At 43.5% G+C, this 18884-nt stretch overlaps 1 protein-coding gene across 4 annotated transcripts; it reads right to left on the minus strand.

Moving 5' to 3' along the window:
• Positions 1-1284: 1284 nt before the first annotated feature.
• WDR5 (WD repeat domain 5) lies at positions 1285-18649 on the minus strand. Of its 4 annotated transcripts, XM_083596530.1 has the most exons (16): positions 18355-18629; positions 16332-16505; positions 12000-12157; positions 11198-11306; positions 10321-10394; positions 9723-9812; positions 8556-8645; positions 7338-7421; positions 6724-6779; positions 5523-5569; positions 5347-5422; positions 4387-4420; positions 3608-3682; positions 3272-3386; positions 2801-2831; positions 1285-2371 (listed from the first exon to the last, which is right to left on the minus strand). In XM_083596530.1, exons 3-15 carry the CDS (start codon positions 12078-12080, stop codon positions 2803-2805), a joined length of 960 nt encoding a protein of 319 aa, XP_083452656.1. In that variant the 5' UTR covers positions 12081-12157; positions 16332-16505; positions 18355-18629; the 3' UTR covers positions 1285-2371; positions 2801-2802. The 4 variants fall into 4 exon arrangements, with proteins under 4 accessions (XP_083452656.1, XP_083452653.1, XP_083452654.1 ...); XM_083596527.1 differs by lacking the exon at positions 2801-2831 and having other exon boundaries at positions 3299-3386; positions 18355-18649; XM_083596528.1 differs by lacking the exon at positions 2801-2831 and having other exon boundaries at positions 3299-3386; positions 16328-16505; positions 18355-18617.
• Between the last annotated feature and the right edge of the window lie 235 nt (positions 18650-18884).

The following is an 18884-nucleotide window of genomic DNA, read 5'->3' on the forward strand; positions in this document are numbered from 1 at the left end:
AATTTTTATTAACAGGCCAATCACATCACATTGTTCAAATCACATTGGTTCCGAATTATACAGCCAAATTTTAAATTTTTGAGGGTACCCATATATCAAGCTCCGCGCAAGTCCAAAATTCCGGATAAGTCTAGACATCACTCATTTTACTGCATTAATTAATCAGTTCTATCCAGTTCAATCCGGATAGTCCTTTATTACTTTCTTTCTCATCTTGTTGTAGTCATATATTCCTTTCTTTGCGATCTCTGATGATTCTCACAAGCAGACTGAAAGCTGGCGTCTCTGTGTGGGTTTTGTACTCTTCAAAAGCTGTATCAGTCCAGGACAGCCTCTGTTTAACGCTTCCATAAACAAAGATTGCCTCTATTTTATTGGGATTGAGCTCATTTGTTGGCTCTCATCCAGTCCATTACCAAGGCAAGCACATCCACTGCCTCACCTGCAGATGTAAAGGAGTTCCAGGTGTATACATATATACAGACACACATATCCTGTACACCAGTCAGACCTATGGAACCTAACAAACTGTACTAATACAAGCTGGTCTCTTCCATGGCCATCTCCTATGAGTGGAAATGGGTGTCAGTACATCATCCTAAGCAGTTCAAGTGTCCCTAAAAAATCCCTAAAATCACAGCTGCCAAGATAACTGGCCACCAACTTGGACAGCTTTAAAAGATTGGGCTGGAGTGGACCAATTCATGGAGAAGGCCATCAATGGCTACTAGCTATGCTTTACCTTCATGGTCAAAGGCAGCACTGCTTTTGAATACATTGCTGGGAACCACAGGAGGGGAGGGGGCTCGTTTTTGGATTCTGCTTATGGGCTTCCCTTTGGGGCATCTGGCTGACTACTGTGAGAACAGGATGCTGGACTAGACCTGGTCCTGCAGGCTTCTCTTATGTAGGAAAGACTATTTTCAATCTCTCTTCAGCAATAGCTAAGTGAGTTTCCTTCAATGCATTCATTACCCTGAGCCTTTGATATTTTCAGGACCCACCCTACTTCTATGGCTGAATTTAACACTGATTTTTAAATTGTAACCTGCCTTGGGAAGTGATGGGGAAGAGCATGTAATAAATCTGAATGTATAGTTATTTTGTCTTCAGTTCCTTCCACCGCAATGAAAGAAAAAAAAGATTAACCCACGCTGGTTTTTGTCTTTGGAAGCAGGTCAGGAGGCAATCAGCTGTGACCCCAAGGAATTGTGGTCCACACAAGGAATTGGCAGGGGCAACATCCAGAGACACTGTACACCAGTCCACTTGAATGACGACCAATTCACAAAAAATCCCACCTTTTTATTGTGCATATGGTAACCAGGTTTGATGTGTAAAATATTGATAAGCGCAGAGGAGGGAAGAAAGGGTAGAAAAGGAATATACCAATGTGGAAGGGGGGGATAGAATAAAGCCATACCATTAGCAAATACAAGCTCATACAATGAGGTTTCCAAGATTAAAAAAGTGTTTTTCTTTTGTTTTTTACACGGAAATAACTGTACAGAGTTTGTGAAATTTGCCAGAATATTTTTTTAAGTAAAAACAAACAAAAAGCCACAAGCAAGGACTTTGGAGGACAGAGGTTGAACAGATAATTTGGGGTGGGGGTGGGGTGAAAAGCGTGAATAGACTTTTACTGTCAAGTAGCATCTATCAGAGAGCATGATGAACAGGGTGCATTACACAGAAGGACAAAGAAAGGGTGATTTAATCACAGGTTCTGGAAACTTGGATGGGTGGGAAATGAGAAGAGGCGGAAGGCAAAAGAACACTTGTTTGGTCACGTTAAAAAAATTGCCTTTAGTAATGAGCCACCATGGCTCTTCTATTTAAAGTTTTATGTACTAGGGCCTACCTGCCTGGATCTTTTTTTCTTTTTCTTTAAGAATGTTAACATATCCAGATTCTTTCTAAGTTTATGACTTGGCGGTGGTTGCTGTTAGGAGACAGAGTTCCCTCCAAGGAATGAGGGTGCCATCTTATTCTCCAAGGAGAGAATAGTTAATGGCTTCCCAGTAGGAAAAGCCGCCAATTCATCAAAGAAAACAGAACCTTTTTATTATTTCCCCCCCACAAAAAACCTATATTTGCCCAGTTTGGAGACAAGCCAAAGAGAGAAGTTCTTTGGGCAGACTAGGAGAAATCATCTTCTCACAAGGTTGCTTTGTTTCCTGGCAAATGGGTCTTCAAAAAACACAAACACAAAATACACCCCTGTTTTCCAGACACCCCCCAGCAGTCTCTGAAGTGATGCTGAAAGCATTTTAACAGTCACTCTTCCAAAGTTTAATTGTTTTGTCGTTTTCTAGAGCTGCTGAGGCAATGATGTTCTCCGTTGGATGGCAAGCTGTAGAGATCACAACATCTGTTGGGAGAGACAGAAAGCAACAAAAGGCATGGTCATCCAGTGATTTAGTAAAAAAACAAAACAAAACTTCAATCTGCTAGGGTGAGTGGACGATTGTTGAAGGTAACCTGCAAAATAAACCCACAAAAGTTTGCTGCTAGCTCAGTACTGTCTGCACTTACTGGCAGTGGCTTTCCAAGGTTTCATGCAGGAATCTCTCCCATCCCTACCAGGAGATTGGGGATTGAACCTGGGACTGTCTGCATGCAAAGCAGATGTTCTAACCACTAAGCTACAATAGACCTGCCCTAATTGCTTGCCAACCTTATCTTCTAATAGTTAAGGAATTTCATTCAGTAGGATGAATTTACACTGTTCTGTTCCACTTAGAAAGGTTTTTGTGCATTTTATAGTTGTAATATTTTTTTTAATTTTGTACAGTCATACCTCTACTTACGTATCCCTCTGGATACAGAATCTTTGGGCTATGACCACGACAAACCCGGAAGTGTATACTTCTGGGTTTCGCCATGCACAGAAGCACTCTGCGCGTAATTTTTAGGGTGTGAACGGACCCCCAAAATGAATTAAGTTCGTATCCGGAGGGTCCACTGTATTCTACTGCGAACTGATTATGAAGGATAAGAAATCATCTTGATTAATCAAATACAATTACTCCTTTAAAGTCAAGGACACACCCATGACAGAATTTCTGTACCAAAGCATTCAGAAGCAAGTTCGCTAGTCCTCAGTGAACCATCTTCAACACACCTCTAGAGCAACCCCTCTACAAGACATGAGACACTGGAGAGAGATGCTTGCTGGGGGGGGGGGGGAATCTTATTTAGTCAAGTCTTCCTTTCCTAGCTAAGTAAGCAGTCCAAAATAGTTGTGAGTTCACACCACTTAGGGGTAAACCACTTAAAATATTCTGGGACCTCCCACCTGTATGCCCTTGCAGCTTCTGTACAATCTCTTTCGTTTGGAGGTTCCAAATGTAAACCAGGTTGTCCTCTGAACCAGAAACGATCCACTAAATGAGGGAGAAAACAAATGTATTAAAATGGGAAGAAGGAGCAACCTCACCCCAGCCCAACTAAAATGATGCATGCAGGATTTATTATTAATGAACTCTAGAGAACAGTTTAGAAGGACTGAGCATCCCTGTTTAATTTCAAAGCAAAACCATGAGTTGACTTTGCAGATTTAGGCTCAAAACCCTTTCCACAGCAGCCCAGAAAAAGAAATTCTCACCTTTCCACCAGTAACGGAGAAGTTGGCAAAGATGCAGTACTTCTCATTCTTGTGGCCTGTGTAGGTCTTTAGGCACTGGAATATAAAAAGACCACAGAATACACCACAGAAGTCAGAGGCAGAAAAGGAAGCCTTCAAACACATTTCCTTGATCGAGCTTTACAACAGAACATAAGAAGAGCTTAGATGCTGGATCCAGCAACCTGTGCTCACCAGTGTTAGAAACTCAGATGTGTAAGCTATTTGCCAAATGGCCCCTTAAACGTAGGTTGCAGGTGCCATTATAATCACCTTTGGCCTTTTTTGTTTTTGTTTTTCAAGATAGCAAAGCAAAAAATGAATTGTGTATATTGTCAACGTTAATATATTTAACAATTCAGTCGGACATTTTACCAATTACAGTCATCTTTCCCTGCCCCCCCAAGCATGTGAATCAATGCATAATTCACTCCAGTGAGACATTTTTACTTGTTTTACTTTCTTCAGTAATGTTTTACTGTGGATTGTTATTTTAATGTGCTGTAAATCCCTTTGAGATTTTTTTCTTGAAAATATAAAGCGGTATAGAACTGAAAAATTACAATATTAACCTATGGCTGGAGTCTTAAAACGTTTACTAGGGAGTAGCCCTACTGAATCCAGCAAGTTATTTCTGAGTTAACACACAGAGAGATTTGGACTGAAAGAAAAAGGTGCGGGGAACCAACCAGCCAACCGAAACATTTATTAAAAAGACTTCCCCTAGTAAGTTCACTGTTAAGGAAAATATCAAGACTCACCTTTCCTTTGCTGTAGTCCCAAAGCTTAAGAGTGCTGGAGCAAAAGACAGGGAAATGAAGCACAATATTTTAAAATAGTATCTAGGCTTCTAGGGTGTTCAGATGTTTCATACATCCTCATGCCTATCTAAAGCAACTGCAGTGGTACCTCGGGTTAAGAACTTAATTCGTTCTGGAGGTCCGTTCTAAGCTGAAGCTGTTCTTAATCTGAGGTACCACTTTAGCTAATGGGGCCTCCCGCCGCGCGATTTCTGTTCTTATCCTGAAGCAAAGTTCTTAACCCAAGGTACTATTTCTGGGTTAGCGGAGTCTGTAACCTGAAGCGTCTGTAACCTGAAGTACCACTGTATCTGCTAGTTTTAAGCCTCTTCACCAAATGTCTATCATATTTTATCTCTTTACCTACAGAAGAGACTTTCTTCTCATCTAAACTTTACAGTGACTTCTCTCTCCCATTGCCATTCATTGTATCGCCATGGCCACTTTTCTGTGAGCTCATTGCACCTTCCCCACTCAGATATCTGTTCAACTCCCTCCTCACTAGAGTTTAATGTTTCTGAACTCTCACAGTTCACCCTTTCAGCAACTTGCCCTCACAATCACTCTGTTCCCACCCCTACTTCTCATCTTCTAGAATGGATCCCTGGAACTGGAAAGAGTGGTCTTTTATCTTAGGTTTCAAATTGGCCAGAAAAATGAGAGCGCAATATATATGCAGAAACATATTCAAAGCTGTCAACAAGAATGAAGTCTGGATGGTTATGACTGCGCATACTTCTTTCTCCAAGCTGTTGTGCTAGTTTAGCTAATGTTTAAATACGTATGGCTGTGATCTAGTAAATCAGGAGGTGTAATGCCCCTGTATTTGGAAGTTTTGTTTCTTTGATAAAGCTGAGCAACCCCGCCACAATAATTAGTTATTTGCTCTGAAAAAGCAGCACAACACCCCTTGACTCTTACTTGTCCAACGTTGCCGCTAGAATGTATTTGCCATTGGGAGAGAACTTCACAAAAGACACAGGGGGGTTGTCATCATCTGCAGCGAAGGGAAAGAGAAACCATCATTTTCATATGAAAGGCTATTATTGAGGGATAAGTTAGCAGGGGCCTTTGGAGCATGCACACAAAAAACTTACCAATCAGTGTTTTCAAACACTGTCCTGATGCTGTATCCCAGATTCGGCTGCAAGGTGAAGATGAAAGTCACCATTAGTAAAGCAACAAAAAACTATGGTTGGGGAAGAGAGCCGAGGGGGACAACACACACGTTTGGCAAAAGCAGAAGATCAGACAGTTGGTATATCCTCTGCTCTTAACTGCTTATGTATTTGCTGGTGACCTGCTCCCTGCTTTGCTGAGCTATTCCCACCTGGCCTGAGAGGGCTCCAAACGAGTCCTGCAAGCGCTGCTGCTGCTGCTGAAGGGGCCAGAGATCATCTTAAATGTGAGTCCTGCAGGACCTACTGCTCAGAATGCCCAGAGCAGGAATCCCCAACCTGCGGCCCTCCGGATGTTTTGGCCTACAACTCCCATGATCCCTAGCTAACAGGACCAGTGGTCAGGGATGGTGGGAATTGTAGTCTAAAACATCTGGAGGGCTGAATGTTGGGGATGCCTGGCTTAGAGACTCTTTGGGTGGGACATGAAGGCATCTCTGTTGAGGGTGTCAAGGTTTAATCAAGGTGTATGTGTGAATAAGCTTTGCTGTTAATGGAGTTAGGCTTTTCTATTTTTATTGTTAGACCTTTTATGAATTATTTGGGTTTTCTGTAAAAAAAAAAATCCTTCTATACTTATTGAAAAGTTTTCATGTATTGTTTATGACTGAATATGGTTGATTTTTTTTGTAATTATGTAAGCTGACCTGAGCATGGTATAACTATGTAAAGATGACATATAAATAAACGATGATTATAGATGCTGCAGGGACCTTTTGCATGAAAGCTGTGTGTTCCCCTATGCACTGTGTGACAGCTCCTTTTTTTTTATAGGTCAGAACCTGCATAATCATCAGATTAAATAATTAAAGCAAGTGACACAGATCTCCCACAAACACAGCACATGTGCACACACACATGTGCACACATACCTCTTAGCCTATTCTTCCAATGTTGAGGCTTAAAATTATCAATATTTAAGATACAGCCAGTCTGAGCCAGTTTAGCGGCAGGAGAACAAAAGAGCTGCCTCTTGGGGGGTTGGAGGGAGGGACTGGAAATCAAGTCAAAATTGTGGACAGAGGGACCCATTCTCTACCCATCATTCCTCGGGTGGCTGAATGCCCCCACCTCACAGACTCAGGATCTAAACCCAGCCTTCTCTCCTTCTCCCACTTACCAGAGGCCATCATAGCTGCTGGACACTATCAGGGAGCCATCACGGTTAAAATGCACCTGGAGGCAAGAATTTATTATTAATTGAATTTATACTGCCACACATAAATAAACATTATTTTGGTGGCTTAGCAAGAGGCAATATTGCATCTGTGGTACAAGGCACCTTTTTCAGGAAGAAAATTCCCTAAGGTTGGTGCCAGAAGGGCCCCCATACCAAGACCCAATTTAAATACACTGCTGCTCTTTAAGAGACTCTGCCAGTTTGCTGAACGTTTAGTGCAGAATTTAAGACATTCACCTGGAGCCAAAGACTGCTGTGGCATGGAGTGTTGTATTCCTATGGTTGGAGTAAGCATCAGATGTAGGATTTCACATCTAGCAGGGCAAGCTTTCCTCCCCAGCTGACACTGCTGAACCATTAGCCAAACAAGGTGGTGGCGGCGGCGGCAGCAGCAATATTTTACTCCACTTGCTCAGCCTGGAAGACCAGGAGTTCACTCGAGAAGCTTGAAATGTTACTGACAGATGGCAGGCAACTTTGTCATGGGATGGGGCGGGGGTGGGGGAGCATAAGGGACAGCCCAGCTCATATCAACTCATCCCAAGAGGACCTACCGCTGAAACCGGGTCAGAATGGGCTGGCAGGGTTTTTAGGCACTTCCCGGTTTTGACGTCCCATATCCTCACACTCTCATCAAACTGGAGACAAAACAAAGGAATAAACTCAGAAGATTTCAGTGTTGTCTCTTAAAATTTCAACTACTTGTAAAGGAACTCCTTTGACAAAATCAGGGACAAGATTTCTCTGTGGTTAATATCTTCACAAGAAACCTAGAATCAGGTTCCATCATCTCTCCTCTTTCCAAAGCAAGAAGTCACTGTTCAAGCACCTCTGTGTGAAATCAGGGCAAAGTTTATTGCACAGTAGAGATTTTACAAACAACACTACCTCTATTGCAAAAACAGTTTTGTTACCAATTTTTGTTCCTTCTCCTTGCTGTCCTGTTACACAGCCATTGCAGAGAACATCCAAGTTTGAACTACAGCAGAGACAGATAGTGAAGGTTCACCTTGGGACTACCTTTCCAACTGTCCTGGAGCATCACAAGCTACCTGTCCTATATAGCAGCTGCTCTACAGAGTGCACTGCAGGGACACCCAACTCACAAAAAGCAGAGATAGACAGGGCTTACTCCTGCCTTTCAGCAGGAGGCCCAGATTCAAATGGCTTGTCATTTTTATGCATTTTGGAAATTAGTGGAAATTACAGTATATGCTTTAACAGATAGCTAACACGTGAAGAGATGTAAATTCTGTAAAAGAGTGTGAGAGGAAGTTGTTGGGATCACCTGCTTCCTCAGACTGTTTTAAGAATGTGCCAAAAATGCTTGTGCAGGAAAAACTCGGCTTTAAGCTAGCCTGGTAAGGAGCAGGCACCCTGTTCTCCTTGCACCTGTTCTGCACCTGTGTAAACCTAAGGTAAGGAAATGCCTCTGCATAAGCCTGTGTGATTTATAGGCCTGTGGACTCTACCTTTGTGACTCAAATATCACAATGGTGTGTTCGCTGATGAAATCAACAACAGAGCAGATGCTTGGCCAATATCTCTCTTCTCCACTCCCTCCCCACAACCCCACATACATTAGTTGAATATCTGCCATGGCAAGAGGAAACTGTGTCCTACCAGCACCATGATGCCCTGAAATGAAACAGTTAATGGCTGCTACAACACAGCTAGAGATTTGAGTCAGAGCTCGGCCCACCATTTTCTGTCTTATGAAAGAGATAGCAAGAGCAACCCACTGCCTCTTTTCAGCAAAAGCAAATGCTCACCGATCCTGAGACAATGAGGTTGGACTGTGGGTTGAAATTGCAGCAGAAGACATAGTTGCTGTGCCCCTTCAGGGTTTTCAAGCATTTCCCCTAAAAAGATAATAAAAACAGTAAATGGGCCAGAGCTCCATATTCTTAGGACTGGCTGCATGTTGAGGAATGTAGCACCATATGGTGCAGACACTAGAGATAACACACACTGGACTGGGACTCAAGTTTAAAACGCTCAGCTATTGGGTGGGAGAGAACCAGTGTCAGCTCACTTGGAGACAAAGCTACATCTGCAGGATGTCCTGGTTCCCTGCTCCCCATCCCCCAATGTTAAGTGACCACAGCACCATTAGTGGAATGAACCACTAACAGGTTTAACAGGCCAACAATGAGCCAGCAATGCAGGAAGGGAATTCCTATATCTCCCCTTCAAAAAGTTAACCAAAAAGGGAACTGCATTTAAAAACTATTCAGCCTGCAAAACAACCGTTAAGACAAACTCGCTAATCTTGGCCTTAAAAAAATGCTTTGTTATCCATGCACATTTCAATGAAAATATGTACACTACAGCTCTCAAAGTTAAGCCAACACAAACTTCTTTTTGTTGTCAGGAACATAAATACCCACAAGAAGGAAAATGTGTGTTAAATTTTCCATAGCAGTTTAAGATATTTAAAGGCTATATATCTGATGGCTGGGTCCACATTAAGGGGTGAAGGTATTTGTTTATAGTTTGGACTGTTAATAATAATAATCCACACACAAAAAGGATTATATTACTGCCTAAAATGGGTCTCTGACATTGTCTGAATTATCAGGACGGATCCCTTAAAGATTTATTTTAACCATACAGGTAGTTTTTATGTATTCCTTATGCACAGACTTATGCACGGCAACATTCTGTAAAATGAACAGGATATAAATTGAGGTAAATTTATTTTGAACTTTTAATCTAGCCTTTTAACAACCAAGAGCAGACTCAGTTCAATGGACAGGAAAACCTAGAAGTCCTGATAAAGCTGAGTTTGATTCAGTGCCATGAAAAGTCAGAAGTGAGTTTAGCTGGATCAGGAGCACCATTATAGATAGACAGTCATATTAAAATCCAGTTAAGGCTCTCCAAGATGGCTGGGTGGTAAGCAAAACAAGTAGGGGATGCAACTACAAGCTTCTTACTGAGCTCACGTCCCAGATTTTGAGAGTTTTGTCATCTGAAGCAGATACAAGAAGGTTTGAATCGGATGACCAAGCGACATCAGAGATTCCCTGCAACAGATAATATTTAGTTTTTTTACAAAAAGTCATTCACCTGTTTTTAACTGATAAACCGTGTACAATTTACAAAGAATGAGGTGGTTACAAATGCAGACTGTAAATAGGATAATATCTCTAAATGCTCCCTCTAGCAAAAAAACCTCCTCCCTCCAAGCAGCAGAGCATAACAGAATCCAAAAAAAGGGTTAGCCAAATAACTCCTTCGCTCTCATGTACTATTTTGCAATGAACTTTTCTCATGGTCTAGAAGGCAAAAAAACCAAACAACCCAAGCAACAGAAATGGTTAACGACCTACTCCTGAAGTGAGCAACTGTTGTAACCTATTCCCCATGCCCCCATAGGCTAAATCCCTCCAGGCAAGAAGATGGTTAAAAATCCCCAGCCACCGATTCCTTATTTGCATAGGCAGAAGCCGCTGTTACATCTTGAGGCACTTGTCCAGTTAACTCTGCAACAAACACTTCAACCAGACCGCTTATTAATTGGGAGGTACTCACCAGCTTGTGGCCAGATATGGTTTTCTCAAATTTGCCATCATAGGCGCCCCAGATTTTTATAAGCTTATCAGCCGCTAAAAAAAAGAAGAGAATCCACCAACAAAAATTATTTTAGGCACCTTGACCCTGCAACGCGGGGGTGGGGAGGCATGCAGGTATTTTTGAACCCTGATTATACTCTTTTTTGCCCTCTTTTTAGAGAAGATGGGGGTTATAAAGATGCATTTGTTTAAGTGAATACATAAATACAGCCCATCAACATATGATATAAGCAGAAGAATTTTCACGCCTCTCACATCTGAGTAGGAAACTGTGCAAATGTACTTGACTTGCACAAGGCATATAATTCAGTTTCAAATGCAGACTGTAAATAGGATATTTCTAAATGCTCCCTCTAGCAAAAAAACCAAAAAACCCTCCCTCCCTTAGTTTTCATAGTGTACAGGAAGTCCCAAGTGCGAAATTAGCGATGGTAAGAACCATCTAAAAAGGGACATTCACTTTGGAAGAGCATCTGCTCCGCAGGCAGAAGGTTCCAGGTTCAATACTTGGCAAACTGAGGTAGAGTTGGAAAATAACCCCCCACTTGAAATCCTGGAGATCTGCTGCCAGTCAGTATTGATGGTATCCTGACCTGAATGGACCAATGGTCTGACCATGTATAAGGCAGCTTCCCACCTTCTCGGACAGGAGAGAATGCCTAATCTTTGCCCCAAGAACGAATAATCTAAAAAAACAAAGAGGGTTTGGCTCTTGCTTGATGCATGTGCTAACCCAATGAATACTAGATTTCTTGAACTGGGAAACAGCCCTAGAAATAAATGTGAATAGGAGTTAGGAAAGGATCCCTCTTGACCATGTCAGAATAGATACTTACAAGAACTGGCCAGCCACTCCCCATTGGGACTGAATTTCACTGATGAGACAGCTTTTGTGTGTCCTGCCAGAGTGAACTTCAGGGCATAGTTTGGTTTTACAGGGGCAGGCTGAGAAAAGAAAACCACAAGAGATGCTTCAAGAACAGCCCTACAAAACTTGCATGACTCTCTGAGCCTGACTTAGCATGCTGTGGTCTGTCAGGTGGCCTGCCACAGCTGTCCCAGGCAGGCAGGACTCAAACCCAACAGGTATTCAGGAAACTGTCAGAAATACTCAAAGATAAGGGAGCCCAAGATGGATGGGGCCCGGACCTAATCAAAATGATTAAGTTTAGTTTGACCTCTAACAACCCTTCTGTGTTGTGTTAGATCAGGCTACCTCAAACTCGGCCCTCCAGATGTTTTGAGACTACAATTACCATCATCCCTGACCACTGGTCCTGCTAGTTAGGGATCATGGGAGTTGTAGGCCAAAAACATCTGGAGGGCCGAGTTTGAGGAAGCCTGTGTTAGATGCTTGGAAAGAGCTGGATCAGAACTTTCCCTTACAATCCCTTTCGATACTTTCCAAAGGGAGGCAATCTATAAGCAGGCAACAGTAAACAGCATGGCAGTTAGATCCTTATGAATGATTCTAGATCTGCCTCTAGTGACAGAAGAGTCAGAGCTGGGGTTGGGCTCTTAACTGAACAGTATCCAACAAATATGCCCCATAAAATCAGGTCCACACACAAGAGTTTACCATCCTCAGACTATTTGAACTTGCAGACAGAATTACAGCCCAGAAGCCCTGACACACACCTTGCTCTGATTGGTTGAAGAGGAGGGTGTTGATTGTGTTTTGGTTGATTCTGAATCTGGCTTCTTCTCTTCCGTTGCCATGGCTATGAAAACTAGCAAGCCAGGATCTGGGCACTTCACGGGATGGAAGTGCAAGCCAATTCAAAGGAGGGTGTCTCCTACAAGAAAACAGGGAGAAAATAATGGTTTTCCAAACTTAAGGCAGCCAAGGCACACATCACAGACACAAACCCCAAATTAAAACTAGAAGCCCATTGCACCAATACACCTTCAACCCACATGAGTCCTGCTGGATCAGACCACAGTCTACCTCATCCTGCAACAGCCTTCCCATTTACTCACCAGCACCTGATATTCCAAGGTGGAGCATCTTTGAACATAGAGGTTCAATCATGCCCAATGACAAATTTTAAAGCTTCTTAAAGCCATTATCACACTTTGTAGCGACCATCTCTTGGACTGTGATGGCTGTCTCCTAAAGCTGATGTTATAAATTATTTAGTGTTTGTGTAAGCGCTGATTGGAGAGGCAGGAGAAAAATTAGAGGTTGGTTTTTAAGCTAGTTACCAGCCCTACACCAGGACTTTGTCCTTCAACACTTGCTCCCCTGTTCTGCACTTGCTTTTCCCAAAAATAACTTCCAGAGAGGTAGCTGCAGTAGACTGTGGCAGCAAAGACAAAAAAGAAACCATTGTCACTATTCAGACCCAAACACAGCATATGCAGCGATCTGCTACCAGGACCCTTCTGCATGCTACACCTAGTCACTGGCACAAATCTTTCATCAGAAAAAGGTAGTATTAAAAAACAGTAGTACATTTCAATCTGAAAAGACACTATGCCACTGATCTTGAGGTGACCAGACCTAAGCAAAACAATTTCAAAGGCAGGGTCCAGAGAGAAACAACTGAGGTCAAATCTATTCTATACATTTAAAATCCATAGCTTCCCCCAAAGAATCCTGGGAACTGTAGTATGTCAAGGGTGCTGGGAATTGCAGCTCTGTGAAGGGGTAAATGACAGTTCCCATGATTTCTCTGGGGAAAGCTACATGCTTTAACAGTGCTTTAACAATGCGGACGTGATCTATGATTCATCAAGAAGTGCACGTCTATTCATTTGGATCTGAACAGAGGCAATGGTTTCCTTTCCCACTACAACTGTTAACTAATTCAGCACTGCCCATTTGCTACGGCAGAGAGTCACTCAGCTTATTTTGCATATATTATAACTCTTAACTGAATTAAGACACTTCATTGTTTTTCCCCATTAAACATATTTTCCATTTGAAATTTTTAAAACAAAAAGCTGGTAAAGCTTGCCTCCCATTCCACATCTGTGCAAATCTGCAAAAAGTAATACAAACTGTCATGTATAAGTTGTTGTTAAACTGGGAAGTCAGACCCTCAAACATGCAAGGTCTGGGTGATTTAAGAAATCAAGTCTTCTGGGTTTGCAATACCAACAAATGCTAACAGTAAGATTCAGAAATGAAATGAAATTAAGAGTTTGGGAGTTTAAAGGTCAGCCCGGAAACCGCCTAGGCAGAAAAGATGGTCTTTTACATCTTCTATGTCTGAGTCTCCAAAGAAGTCTGATAAAATGCTGCACTCATATTCTAGGAAATTTGAGCTGTTACTGCAGAGGGAACCGTCTCACTGCAGCATTGCTACAGGTGTGCTTTCACCAGATATAGCAAGACTCTTGCCTCAAGGTGTAGTACAGCCAATGTATTATATTACACACACAGAGACCGTCATGTCACATTAAGCCACAGTTTTAAAACAACTTATGGTTTATCCAGAATGAGAAGGGTGCCAGCACTCACTTCTCAAAAGAAATTCAAACTTGTTCCCATGTATCAAAGACAAAAGAAGCTAGAGTTGGCCTTGCTGTGCTGCCCAGATCTGGACTCTTGCTTTTGCTTCCTCCAAACAAACCACAAGTGGTAAGCCAAGAACAAACCTTGGTTAATGCCATGGCTTGTTTGAAGGAAACACACCACAAGTTGAGGTTAACAAGATACAGGAAAACAGAAAGCTGTCCTAAACAAAGTCAAATGAACCCTTGTGTTCATCTAGCCCACTACTGTCTGCACTAACTGGCAGCAGCCCCCTAAGGTTTCAAACAGGGAGTCTCTCCCGCAGAAGGTTGGCAGGAAGAGGAGCCACTAGGAAAGGAGGGATGATAGACTAGGTGGGCCTGGCAATAGGGATCTCCTTAAGTTCTTACTGCTACTGTGGGTGCAGGTAAAGATGGATGGTATGGAGGAGGAGGAAGAGTGTTAGCACTACTGCTGGCACTGCTTTAATACCAACATTAAATAATTCAATGGATACGTGGTAGTAACATTACTAGGAGCATTATCAGTACCAAAAACAATAATCACAACAATTAGTAGCAGAATTATTACTAAGAGCATTACTACTACACTAATACAGGCACACACACACCCCACCTTACACATGACCAACTTGACTGCATATATGCACAGAGCCAGGAAATAAACAAATAGATGGTGGGACAGAACTGGAGAGTTTTTGTGGCTCGCAACAAGACCCTCTCGGGAGCCCAAAAAGGACTTCAGTGAGGGCAGAAGAAGCCCCAGAGAGACAAGAAGTGCAGGGGGTACAGTGGTGCAGCCGCCGCCGCTTTTTCACGTGTCCTCCAGCTTCCAGACAGCCCCAAAGCTTCAACTCTAGTTGAAGAGAGTATTGCGTGGAGAGAGTGTGGGAGAGAGAACTGGAGAGCAGGGGGGGGGAGCAGGCAATTAGAGGCTTTTTAGAGGGTACCCCCCCTTATGTGATTTTCGCTTATGCACAAAGGGCCCAGAACGTAATCCCCACTTAAGTTGGTGGGGATGCCTGTAACACAAACAGCTATAGGCATACCACAGAAATATTGCAGGTTCTGTCCGAGATTACCACAATAAAGCAAACATCACAATAAAGAAGTCACACAAATTTGTTGTTTTCTCAGTGCATATAAAAGTTATACTCACTCCTGGGAAATGATATATAATGAATTTTTTAAAATGTTTAAGATAACATTTGTTTAAAAACTAGAAGCTTTTCTGTTAGATATTTTAGGACAAGAATTGCCAAAAGAAAAACAGAACCTATTTACAACAGTGGCAAGAATCTTAATAGCTCAAAACTGGAAGACCGGAGAAGTACCACCAAAAGCACAATGGCAAGAAAAGTTGACGAGCTATGCAGAAATAGCAAAGTTAACGGACAAATTGCGTGAAAAGGACAATAGTGACTTCGAAAAAGAATGGGAACCTTTTACAATATATTTGCAGAAACAACAAGAAGAAATTATTATTATTATTAGAATTTATATACCGCCCTATACCTGGAGGTCTCAGGGCGGTTCACAAAAAAGATCAGAATATATAAAATCAAAATAAAATAACCCAATAATAACCCCCATCAATCACTATGTCATTGTTTATGTGTTATTCTTATTATTCATCTGGTATTTTAGTTGGTTAGTCTTAGTGTCTCTCTCTCTCTCTCTCTCTCTCTCACACACACACACACACACACCCTACATTCTGTTTCTGTTTATTACATTTCTACACCGTCCTTCACCTGGCAGATCTCAGGGCGGTTCACAGCATAAAAACACAAAATACACAATGAGAATGAGAATAAAACCAACCAACCAACCAACCGTTCCCCTTCCCTCAGGTAGACTGCCTCTGCCCACGGAGGCTCCCTCCCTCCCTCATTCTGACATGACTCAACAGACCTTCAGTTTCTGAGCAGCACAATTCAATCGTCTCGTTGGCTGGATTTAAATAAACATTTACAACTTTATTTACAGAGAATAAGAAGTTTAACAATTTGACAACATATTACAGTATACAAACAGCAGAATGTATCATTTGATGTAACAAACCAGAAATGGAAGTTGAGGAAAGTCAACAGGGAGGGGGGAAATTGGAAAATGTATGTTTAGTAATGTTATTGGATATTTGTTATGAGAAAAGAAACTTAATAAAAATTATTTTTTAAAAAAAATATATACGTTCACTATACTGAGGTCCAGTGATTCTCAACCTTTTTGAGTCCATGGCTCCCTTGCAGATTCCCTCTAGGAACCACTTACACTGGGGTTCCATTACAAGACACACGTAAGTGGGGATTCCTCCTTCCGCCTGCCGTCCCTCCCCAGCACATTCAGTCCCACCCCCTTTTTGCACCATTGCTGCTATTACCCAAGTATAGGCTCTAGAGTAAACTAAATGCCTTACAGATGCCTCCATCTCTGCCCCATTTTGATGAGCTGAAAAAACTGAGGTAAAGGAATAATGATCAAACCTACCAAGAGGGCTGGGGCAACTTCAGAGCTTCAAATTCACCACTCAGCTATGAAGCTCCCTGGCTGCGAACTTGGGGACCAGTCACTGCCTCTCAGCCAGACCTACGTGACAAGGTTGATGTGCAGACAGAATAGGGAGGAGGGCAGAAAGAACCACGTGCACCACTTTGGAGCTCCCTGTAGAAAAGATGGGATATCATTGTGATAACACACACAATAGCCCTAAACACAACCGAGCAGGAAGTTTTCCTGCACATTCCCCTTTCAAATCAACAGGAACCCAAGCAACGCTACTGCTCTGCAAAGTGCAATAAAATGACGTATACCAGTACTAGTAGTTCCTTAGCAGTCTCATTATGAAAATTGGATTTTATTCAACAGTAGTTCTATCCAAGAGTAGGATCACTGAGATTAATGGACATAGAATCATAGAACTGTAGTTGGAAGGGACACCAAGGATCATCTAGTCCAATTCCCTGCAATGCAGAAATCACAGCTCACAAATCCCAGGCAGATAAGTCATCAGCAGTGTGATCCTATGTATATGTAGTCCAAAGTAAGCTTCATGTACCATCAAAAGAATAATGGCAAGAAAAGTTGATGAATTATGCAGAGTTAGCAAAGTTAACGGACAAACTGCATGAAAAGGACAACCGTGATTTTAAAAAAGAATGGGGACCTTTTACAATATATTTGAAGAAACAACAAAAAAATATGGACTTGTTGGCAGGATTTAAATAAACATTTACAATCTTATTTACAGAGAACAAGGAAACTGAGGGAACTCAACAGGCAGGGGGGGAATTGGAAAATGAATGTTTAGTTAGGATATTGGATATTTGTTATGAGAAAAAATCAATAAAAATTAATTAAAAAACAAAGTAAGCTTCATGGTGTGGAACAGACTACCTGAGAAGGTGGTGGACTCTCCTTTGTTGGAGGTTTTTAAACAGAAGTTGTATGGCCTTCCAACTCCGAATCCAATTTTATGATTCAATTATTTCCTCTCAGCCTAACCTACCTTACAGTACTGTTGTGAGAATAAAGGGAGGGGAAGTCAACATAGACCTCAGCATGAAAGGACCCAGTAGGACTCCATGATTCTGTTTCCACATGGTCCAACTTTTCTTCCTAATTGTCCAATATTCAATTGGGTGAGGGGTTAGAATTCTCTAATTTCCCTCTTTCTTTTGGGGTCCCTCAAGGATTCATTATCAGTCCTCAGCTCTCCTTCCTCCACAACCTGTCCCTGTGGGACTTCATCAAACCCAACCCAGGGAACCCCCCTCCACGCTGCTGAATCCCCTTCCTCCGCAAGGAAAGGGCAGGGGAGCCACTGCGCACTCTGCATATGATTAACTTAGACCCATTCACGGCAATGGGTCTGCTCTGAGCAGATCCTCGTGGGATGCAACCTACTAGTACTATTGGGGGCTCTACTTAACAGCCCCCTCCTCAAGCATGCCGGCATCCATGACCTCATCGCCATACCTGTGCCACCACCTCAAGCATGCCGGCATCCATGACCTCATCGCCATACCTGTGCCACCACCGGGAGCCTCATTACTTCGGGAGGCGCCAAGCAGCAGCCTCACCGGGAGCATCGCCACGAGTGTGGTGGCACTCACTACCCAGCATTCTCGCGAGGGGCATCCTCGCCATCGGTGGCACTACTTAGAAGAGGAGCTCGAGCATCGTGGCCACCGGGAAGCCTAACCGTGGTGGCCCATAAGGAGCAGCGGCAGGAAGGACGGCGGGAGAAGCGTGCAGGGGCGCCAGCGTGCATCTCCCCACCCCGAAGGAATCGCTACTGGGCTCCAGCAGGAGAAGCTCTCTCCCCCCCGCGCGTTCGCTTTTCCCGCGAGGAAGCGAGGGATGGGCGGAGGGTGCGGGCCCAGACTCCCCGCTCCCGCTTCCCCAGCCCCCTTCCCCGGCCCCCTCCTCTCCTCAGCGATCCGGTTCCTCTCTCCGCGAACGAGGCGGAGGTGCCGCCGTCGCCGCTTTTCCCCTCACAAGTCGAACTCACCTTAAGGCGCGGCTAGAGGCGCCGCTTTCTCCACCGCCGCCTTCACCTCAGCGCTCGGCGGGAGAAGCAGCAGCAGAAGCAGAAGCAGCAGCAGCAGAAGCCGCGGCAGCAGCTCTCTCTTGAGGAGGAGGGCCTCGCGCAGGCGCACTAAACGCACCCGGCTGGAAAAAGCGACGCACCACTCACGGAACCCGCGCTGGCTGCAGCTCGAGGGAAAGAGACGGTAGCAGCGGCGGCGGCGGCGGTGGCCCATGCGCATGCGCTCTACGCAGCCACCACGGGCCGGCTTCGCCGCGATGAAGTTATCAGACTACAATTCCCATCTACCCGCCCCTTACGCGCAGCGACCAAGGCGTGAAGGGAGTTGCAGTCCAGGGAGGGAGGCCCCACCCTTAAAGGTATAGTGTCCGCAAAGGGACAATGATCTTCTTCTTTTTCCCAAAAACGGACGAAGCCCACCTTAAAAAGGGGCGGGAATTAGAAGGGCGAGGAGAGCAGGCTGACCTGAGCGCGCCTGCTACGGAGAGCCG

The sequence above is a fragment of the Podarcis filfolensis genome (genome assembly GCF_964270895.1).
Source record: "Podarcis filfolensis genome assembly, chromosome: Z".
Lineage (NCBI taxonomy): Eukaryota > Metazoa > Chordata > Lepidosauria > Squamata > Lacertidae > Podarcis > Podarcis filfolensis.

Coding starts and splice junctions, on each gene's coding strand:
- WDR5 (XM_083596527.1), bottom strand. CDS start 12,080: ATGGCAACGGAAGAGAAGAAGCCAGATTCAGAATCAACCAAAACACAA. Junction 7,422..8,555: donor ACCTCATTGTCTCAGGATCG/GTGAGCATTTGC, acceptor TTTTGTCTCCAG/TTTGATGAGAGTGTGAGGAT. Junction 3,683..4,386: donor GGGACTACAGCAAAGGAAAG/GTGAGTCTTGAT, acceptor TTTATATTCCAG/TGCCTAAAGACCTACACAGG.